The following is a 9,368-nucleotide window of genomic DNA, read 5'->3' on the forward strand; positions in this document are numbered from 1 at the left end:
ACAAAAGCACCATGTTCAGGCCTTTTCAAAGGAACCCCCTTTTACATTTGATGGGACCACGTCTTATTTGAGACAGTCCAGTTTCGCACACCATATCATATGCAAGGTGAAGGAGAAAGCCTCTTTCAGGAGTGGACTGATCAAGGGTATATAAGGCAACAAAACTGATTTTCATTTTCTGCTGCTTCTTCCTTTTTTTTTTTTTTTTTTTATTTTAATTATAAACTCAAAATCTAGAAACCATGCTATGCAATCTTTGAAAGGTATGATGCTCTACCCGATATATTTCCTTTGTATAAACAGAAGGGCCCAATGTACACCATCAAAATCACATTAAAAACCTTTCATCTGTTTCTAGATCCTGAAAAAATTTCAACCCTAGCCTGAATCTGTAACCAAAATCAGTCAATTTACATGGCTGATAAATCCCGGATGTAGTCATTCCACATCTCAGTTGCAATGGAGTCTCGCAGCTGTGAAGAAATTTCTAGTTGCTCGGTTTCAATACCTATGTCCAGAGCTTGGGTGTCAATATGCATCACAGGCTGTTCCACCTCTATAGGGGGCAATGGTTCCTCAATTTGTAGTACAGAAGTATCTTCATCATAAGTTCTAAAAATCCAATCATCTGGTTTCTCCCTACGAATGTAATTGTGTATTGCACATGCTGCCACAACCAACTTCACCTGTGTTTGTAATGGGTATGGAGGAGCAGACATCAATATAGGGAATCGTGCCTTCAAAGCGCCATATATGCGATCACTAGCATTTCGTAACAATGAGTGTCGTTGATTAAATAGCTCTCTGGCATCTTGTGGATGATAGCCACTAGGATATTCCTTTAAGTAATAGGGAACACCATGATATGGGGCAATGAAACCTGGCATATTTGCATATTTGTTGTCTACAAGGTAGTACTTTCCTGCAGCATCAAAATTTCATATGCAGTAGTCAAAGTAAGAACTTCAAGGAGTTCGGACAGTACAATACATTTCTTGAAATAAGAATTTAAAAAAAGATACCAAATATGTACTAGCAGATCCTTTCCCAATGCCAATTTAGAAAAATCATAAATGCCATTTTAAGTGGATGTAAAAACGTCTGAGTAAGCATGACTTTCCAAATATGCAGAATACCTTCAGGGACCGGCAGCTTGCTTCGCCTTGTGAGTGCTGAATTCAGGACTTGCAAATCTGATGCTGAACCTTCCCAGCCAGCTAGAACATAATGGAACTTGAGATCAAATGAAAAAGCTGCTAGAACATTTTGTGAAAGCATGCCATTCTTATCGCGGAAAGGTCCTTGCTCATCTACACCTACCATCACTGGAATATGGATACCATCAACTGCTCCCACACAATCCTAGCAGAAAAGAATTAAAAATGAGTAATAATTACCAAGAAATGAGACCTTGATCTAACTTAATTACCCAGGTACCTGAAAGTATGGATAGAATCTTGGATCTTCCATGATCTCAGGTGGAACATCGGACCCTGGAGGCTGAAAAAAATCTAATGAAATTGCCATAATTGCAGTCAAAACATTATTGAAATGGCGACTGATGGTTTCTCCTGAATATCGGAATAACTCTTGGACAGCTCGTGTCCTTAGATTATGGCCAACTATGAACATGAAAATGGCTAATTGCTCCTCAATCTTTATTCGATTTGTGTGACGTAGCAAGCCTTTTGCTTGCAAAATATCACACAGCTTGTAAAACACATGCTTATCCATGCGAAAATTTTCCAAACACCGTTCATTTTGACCATTAAGTACTTCATCTACAAATTTTGCACCATTAGACGCCACACCATGAGTCAGTTCTTTTGGAATGTAATTCCCAGGGGCTCCATCCTTTTCATCATCAGAGCTATCCATGGCAAAACCAACCTGTACACCCAACAATATTAAGCAAAATTGCTTATTTAAAAGAGAACAAATAGAAAAAGACGAGACTAATTATATTGGAGAAAAGGAAATGCAAAAGTACTTCATCTAACTTGTAGAAAAGGTAAAAGGCAGATCAAACAAATGGCAAACCCATTATGTGAAGATGTAAACCCATTCTGTGAATACACTGGAGAATACATCAAAGCGATCAAAAACTCAACACTAATCCTGCTACCATGGATAACCACAAAGATTCTCCTTAAGAACATCCAATATTGGCGCTACAACATATCCTGCCACCTTGACCTCACATCAAAAGATAATAGCATCTTTTAATAAGAATTACTGCACCTCCAAAGCCCTGTGCAGTGTGACAATAAGTTCCTTTCATGATTTGAATCCTATACAGTTGTGCTTCTCATAAATAATAATAAAAAGGCCTCCATTACACAGTTATAAGAGGCTAAGACAGATTTCACAAAGTGAGCCATTTTGCTGCCTCAAGTAAGCTAACATAGATTAGATCCATTAATGATAACTGCTAATCTAAAAGATACCATTCTATTCTCCACAATCTAATAATTTCAAGTGCAGAATTTTATGACTAAGGCACCAAAACAGGTCACAACCCTAGTACAGAGGAAGTAGACATTATCCAAATCCAAATGCTCATGTCCAAAGATTTGGAATGCTATATTCCATGATAACCAAACAGAAGTTCTCTCACCCTCAAAAGCATTCTACCAATAAGCCTCCAAGGCAGAAGTTCAGTTTCCAAGAAGAAGTGACCTATAAGTTATGTCAGACCAAGACCAATCAAAACCAGCAAACCAAAGAATAACAAACAGAGTCAGTCCCCTCAAGCATCTCTTTGTCACTCAAACAAATCATATCATGCAAAACAACTTTCAGTTCATAGAGTTGCAGCTAATATCATAAAACCAATCTTGCTCACCGTTTCTTCTAGCTACAAGTTTTAACATCTCTGTACTTATAAAAAAAAAAAAAAAAAAAAATTAATGTCTCTGCAATCATATGACAAGCAATGAGGATTATCTGTATTCAAACTGCTTGACTAACACAAGCAATGGGGATGGGCTCTTGAATACCCCTAATATGGCCAGAAAAGGCTTGGCAAAACCATCAACTAAGCTGATTGGTCTGCACTCCCTAGAAAAATAAATTACCAACTTTAAAATAATGAGATCCAAGAATTCAGATTTTGAACTTAGTGCAGTTATCTTATCTGTAGCACCCCACAAGTTCATTTCAGGCCTCATCACACTAATTAAATTACTCATAATCTTACTAAATATGTTTTGTTATACATTTATTTCCAAGTAGGTTATAAATCATCCACCCTTTAAACATATTTCTAAAATACATATCCCACATGTTTTTGCTTCATTGCCAATCTTTATGACATACCAAATTGAAACTCAATATTGGTCTTCAAGGCATCTAGCTGGCTCTAGCAAGCAACTTGAAAACAAAGATGCATAAATATATATATATATATATAGGCTAACAACACCTGTAGCTCCCTCAAAGGTGATACATGGGCCATTTTCTTTTAAAAAATGCACCAACAAAAATCTTTATATATTCCCATACTTGAACTGATAATCATAATCTTTTTTTCTTGCTAAATATGCAGCCAATGGGGCCTGAATCCATAGCCTCACTCTACATCCCATTCTTATGAGGGGAGGTAGTGCATTTGAGATAGAGCTCATTGGGAAACTTGAACTGACTATAATAAACACAAGGAACCAACTAAGAGGACAGTGGCATGGAGAAAAAAGGAACAAACTGGCTATTGAGAAAAACTATAGAGCTTCCATCCACCTTCAAAAAACAGTATCCAATAGATGGTCCTCTACAACCATCTTATGGTGTTTTGGAGTTTCTCCAAATTAGATGGCAAGCTAATCTTTTACTTGGAAATCTCTTTTAAAAAAAAAAAAAAAAAAAACCGGAAGATAACATGGATTTTTTTTATAAGTGATAATAAGGGATTTCATTAAGAGTGAAAAGTAGAAGTATAGATATTTTCTATTGTTTGGTAGAGTAGAGAAGGAAGGAAACAAACAGGAGGAATTATCATTTTCTGTACAGGTCTGCTATTTTTAATCATCCCAAAATTGAAGGAAGATAGGACAGAATGCCTTACATATATAATTCAACAATCTTATCACTCTAATTTATTAATAACAATTCAATACAAGGACACAATAGTGATTTAACACAAGCTGCTTTATTTTTCTCCACTTTTCTTTCCCTCCTAACAAACACTTACAATGGAAAATATAATGTTCCTTTTACCGATCCTCCTAACATTTTCTTTTCTCTCGCTTTTCTATACTCCCTATCAAATAAAGCCTAACGAAAGCTCTAAAAGAAGAGCTTCCTAAAAGCGACAATCGAAAACTCAAATGATCCATAAAATCAATCAAAAAATTACAAGAAAACTCTCTACTCATGGTGCACCACTCAAACAAAGAACATAAACTAAGAAAAAGGGTACTAAAATGATGCAAATTATATATATATATATAAATATATTGTAAGGGGATGAATAAACTATTTCTTTTTGTGCGTATTTTTTGGTTTCCCTTTTATTACTCTCTTCCATTAAATTGTACCATACAATGAATTAGTCCAAAAATTTGACACCTAGGAAATGCTCACGCAGGATGCCTCACTAACACCTTCATTTTAAGAATTAGATGTTCATGAAAAGGAAGGAGATATTCTATAAAGTCAAACATGAATATATATTTCAACAGGTAAAAAGCCTCATCATTTGAAATCAAAATAACTAAACGATCAAAATTTTCAACTCCAAAGAGGTCTATAGAATTATATGCAGATAATTAACATGCCATGTCCATCATGAAAGAAACAAAAGAATAGAAGGAAACAGGAAATACTTATAATAAAATACAAAACAAATGGATTCAAGAGTTGAATGAACATCCTAAATCCAGGATCAATTGGGAGCCGGTGGCTCTCTAATTATTTTCTCCTTAAAAAAGTGTATTTTATTTTATGCTCTTCTATGAGCTGCTTTTAGATTATCACACAATTAAAAGTACTTTGCAAGAAACTGTTGCAAGTTGAGTGCATACATGCAAATGCACACTCAATGTGTATGCCTAGCCCGCTAGGGGGAGTGGGGGATTGATTGAGAGAGCAATTCATTTTCTAGTTTTTATTGATGTTGGTACCGAATGTTGGATTGTTAAGAAGAAACATACCCATAAAATGAGTGTAGCTGAAATGAGGATGTTAAGATAAAAAAGTGGAAATACATGAAAGATAGGATTAAAAATGAGGAAATCCGCTTAAAGTTAGGGCTAGCCCCTATTAATGAAAAGATGAGGCAGAGTCGCTTAAGATGGTTTGGTCATGTTCAAAGGAGAGTGATTAATGCACTAGAAAAAAAGAGTGAGTTAGTCCAAAATGAGAGAACAAAAAGAGGTAGAGGAAGACCAAAAATGACATTACTAGAAGTAATAAATGGACATGTCAATTAAAGAAATAATGGAGAGCATGACTTCAAATAGAATAGAATAGAATGGAGGGAAAAAATACATGTGATCAATCCTAACTAATCTATTGAGGATCCATAGCTGACCCCAAAATGCTTACATGGTCTTTGAGACCTAACATCCCTGAACAGTTCAACATAATTAAGTCCTAATATTTAATATCAATCTATAGACAAGTTCAATGCTAATCTCTTGAACAGCTGAACCTCCATTTTAGCAGATAACATTATACTAAAGAGGAAAAATAGCCTTCCATATTTTTCCCATATGATAATGATCAACAAATAATGAAAAACTATTGAATAACGACAAAAAGAAGGTTAGGTTGCTTCAGGACTTTCCGTTGTTCTATAACCACATAATTTCCAATGGTGCAGTCTAGGGTCCTGAGTGTTTCAAAAGAAAGGGCAGAGCTATTGCCTAAAATATCGAACTACATTCTTCTTTCTCCATTTCAACAAAGCTGATGACTAAAAACTAACTCATTCTTTGTTTGCAGTCAAGAAAAGAAACCTATCAATAACAAATTATTTTCTGAAGAATCATCAACATTTCAATACCCCCAACTCTAGCCTCTTAAATCAAAATTGTGACAGACCAGCTGCAAAAGAGCCTACTTGCTTTAACAAAAATATGAGAACACAACAATAAGATGTTCCGCTCCAATTGGAAGGTTCAAAGACAAATAATGATGGACGAACAGCCCTAATTTACACTTTTACTTTATTTATTTATTTATCTAAGGAACATATCCAAAGCATTGCCATGCCATCGCAAAAACAATGTAACCCAGCAAATGCACCCCAGCTCTATTGGACCAAGGCTATAATAAGGCTTGCCAAAATCAACTTTCGCAATATGCGCTGCAAGAAAGTGTTCAAAACACTAGGATCCTAAGAAACAACAAGAATAAGCCAAGAGCCTTGTAGCTCAACTGGCACATCTTGGTATTTCCAACAAAGACACACAGGGTTCAAATTCCCACTCCCCCATTGTCACTAACAAATTATAAAAATTAATGAACATATTTTCTATCAGGGCCTCATATGTATGTAGACATGATCATAATCTTGCATTGAAAAACACACAATTTCAAGCACCCAACAAGAATGTGAATAAATGTAGCAAGCAAATTGGCAGACAAAGAAGAAGCAAAACTCATTATAATACCTACCAAATTCTCTCCTTTTTTTTTTTTTTTTTTTTTTGTAAGTATAATATCTGCCAAATTCTTTCTAAACCATATAGAAAAAGAAAAAAACGAAAGGAAATATAACTTTTACAATGAACCTCACAAACAAGAACTCATTATCAAATCATTATATCATCAAAATTTTGTTCTCAAAGAACCCAAAAAAAAGCACCCCATTTGGTACCCGAGAAAAACGGTTTCATAAGCCGCATTTTGGACTCTCACAGTAGAGTTCAGCCATTACTGTTCTTTCAGGGTACGAAGTAACAAAGAAAATAATCAAGAATCAAACAATCAAAAAAACCCAATTCCCTTTTTTCCCACATTTTTATAGGAAAAACCAAAAAAAAAAAAAAAAACCTTAAACCCATACCTGAAAAAACGGAAGACAAAACAGTGTCTGAGGATTTACTCACTCCCTCCCACCCTCCACCGCTTGAGGCGTTGAAGTGAAATTTGTTGTTCTGAGAAACCGAGGCAGATGAGAAGAGAGGGGATAGTGAAGAATTTAAAGCAAATGGGAATAGGGTTTTAGCTTTTTAGGGGATCAGTGAGAGAGAGAGAGAGAGAGAGAGAGAGAGTCAGAGGCAGTTGTTAAAATGAGAAAGTATTTGTAACGTCTCCTCTGTGACTCTGTATGTAGACAAAGATAGACTCAAGAGAGAGTGGGATTCTCATTTTTTTTTCCCTTCTCAATTCAATCTCAACTCTCACAATGAAAAAAATGTCTCTACTCTCTCTAGTGTGGAGGGTTTTTCATCTTTCCTCTCTGGCTAAAAACTCTCTATTGGTGGTTTATTTGGTAAGTGAGAGACTGCCAGCCAGTGAGGATTTGGGTTCTTTTCTTTGGATTGAAACAGGAAAAAAAATATAGGTATGGACCCATTTTCCCAAAATAAAAATAAAATAAACCCAATTTTGTATGCAGTGTGACTAAATAAATATAACCAAATTTGTTTTTTTTTTTGGGTTAAAAGATTAGTCTTAGGCAATACCATCAAGTCATTAACCATGAAAAAGAGTGATATACAAGGTAAAAAGGCATGAAAAAAAAAAAAAAAAAAGGTGAAATCACCATAGATAATAAGAAAAAATGGTATATAATATGACTATAAAATTAGACAAGAGTAAAATTTACGATGGGTTGAATCAAGAAGGGTGATTCCTAAACACTGTGATGAGAATGATGGGCTTTGATGAAATTTGGATAGATCGGATTATGGATTGTGTTACTTTATTCTTATTCATGGAGAAAGCAAGAGTTATTTCACGTCTAGTAGGGGGTCTTTGTCAAGGAAATCATTTATTATCTTACCTTTTACTCTTATATGCAAAAGAACTATCTACTCTATTCAATCACTCAAGCAAAATGGGGAAATTAAGGAACAAGATGCACCATGAAAGCCCCTAAAATAAGACCCTTTTTTGGTGTTGATGACTCACTAATTTTCAATAGAGCAAATTTTAAAGAATTCCAAAGATTCATAAAAAAATTAAAAGAATTTTAAAGAGGCATCTAGGCAAAAGGTAAAAGTGAGTACCCATTCCTTTTCCTCTAACTAAAACATCCATAATGAGTTCAACAAATAAAGGTTATCAATTTCATACCATACCGACTAGTACAACTAAAATATATTGTGCTTATCACCAGATCGATATGGTGATCTCTCTTGAAACATGCTGGCTCAAATACCGAAGCATTGATTTCAACCTTTTTAGAAGAAAAATCCATTTCAAACTAGTACAATCTTCTTTGAAAATTGATTGAAAGTTAGATCAATCTCGGCCACTGGCAGCCACTGCCCTTAATCATGTTGTGCAAGCAACATCAACCCTACTCCACAACTGCTACATAGCTTGACCGTTTGACCAATTTTTATGCCTATACTTTTCCAAGAATATAATTGTTGCTTTGAATATAATCAAAATACTTTCCGAAACAGTCCATTGGTATTGTATTAGGTAGAGAAGTTTTGGAGAGGCGGTAGAAGGGTGTGGAGAAGAAAGAGTGAAATTAGAGTATTTAGGGTTTGTCGAAGTGGTTGTGATGATGGACGGTTATGATTAAGTGTTAAATTTGGATAGGTTTGTGTGTATTAAATACTATGTTTTGAAATGGAACCTTATTAAAAAAAAAAAAACTTTGATTAAAACATTAAATGAATGTTTTTTCCCATTTTTTCTTGGTTACATGTTGGTTCGTAAATCTTTTGTATTTTTATGAAATAGAATGAAATTTAAAATAATCAACACTAAGATGGTTATTTTAATTCTTTTTTGGTTCAAGACTAACTTATATTGTAATTTTCACTACAAATCATAAATTCATTCAATCTCGAAACAATACACCAAAATCGAATAATACCGAAATATTTCATTCCCCTAATCAAATCAAAATGGTCTTTGGTATAGTATTGACTTCCTTGCTTTAAACTCCTCTTTTTTTCAATTTTATTAATGGAAACTCTTTTTTCTTTCTTCAACAAACTCACAAGTGGGTCAACAAATTTTTGCTTTGCTATAGTACTCAAAAATATGATAAGTATTGTAGCAAAAACTAAATGATTCTCCTAGCATTTACTATCACCTCTAAAGTCCCAAGATCTTTCTCACTCTCTCTCAACAACCTTTCTTTCATCATGTGTTAGGGTGAGACTCGATCCCCTTTCAAGATAGCAACATGGTAATTTTAGAAACAAACTCAATCCACAATCTTGAGTATTTCTCAAGAC

General features: G+C 34.6%; 1 protein-coding gene across 2 annotated transcripts; it reads right to left on the reverse strand.

Annotated features, from left to right (window-relative positions):
• Positions 1-255: 255 nt before the first annotated feature.
• On the reverse strand, positions 256-7,464 carry LOC126702444 (uncharacterized). 2 transcript variants are annotated; one of them, XM_050401147.1, is made up of 5 exons: positions 7,010-7,464; positions 1,991-2,251; positions 1,438-1,890; positions 1,137-1,362; positions 256-922 (listed from the first exon to the last, which is right to left on the reverse strand). In XM_050401147.1, exons 3-5 carry the CDS (start codon positions 1,876-1,878, stop codon positions 411-413), a joined length of 1,179 nt encoding a protein of 392 aa, XP_050257104.1. In that variant the 5' UTR covers positions 1,879-1,890; positions 1,991-2,251; positions 7,010-7,464; the 3' UTR covers positions 256-410. The 2 variants fall into 2 exon arrangements, with proteins under 2 accessions (XP_050257104.1, XP_050257103.1); XM_050401146.1 differs by lacking the exon at positions 1,991-2,251 and having other exon boundaries at positions 7,010-7,463.
• Positions 7,465-9,368: the final 1,904 nt, after the last annotated feature.

This window comes from Quercus robur, chromosome 10 (genome assembly GCF_932294415.1).
Source record: "Quercus robur chromosome 10, dhQueRobu3.1, whole genome shotgun sequence".
In the NCBI taxonomy this organism is placed as follows: domain Eukaryota; kingdom Viridiplantae; phylum Streptophyta; class Magnoliopsida; order Fagales; family Fagaceae; genus Quercus; species Quercus robur.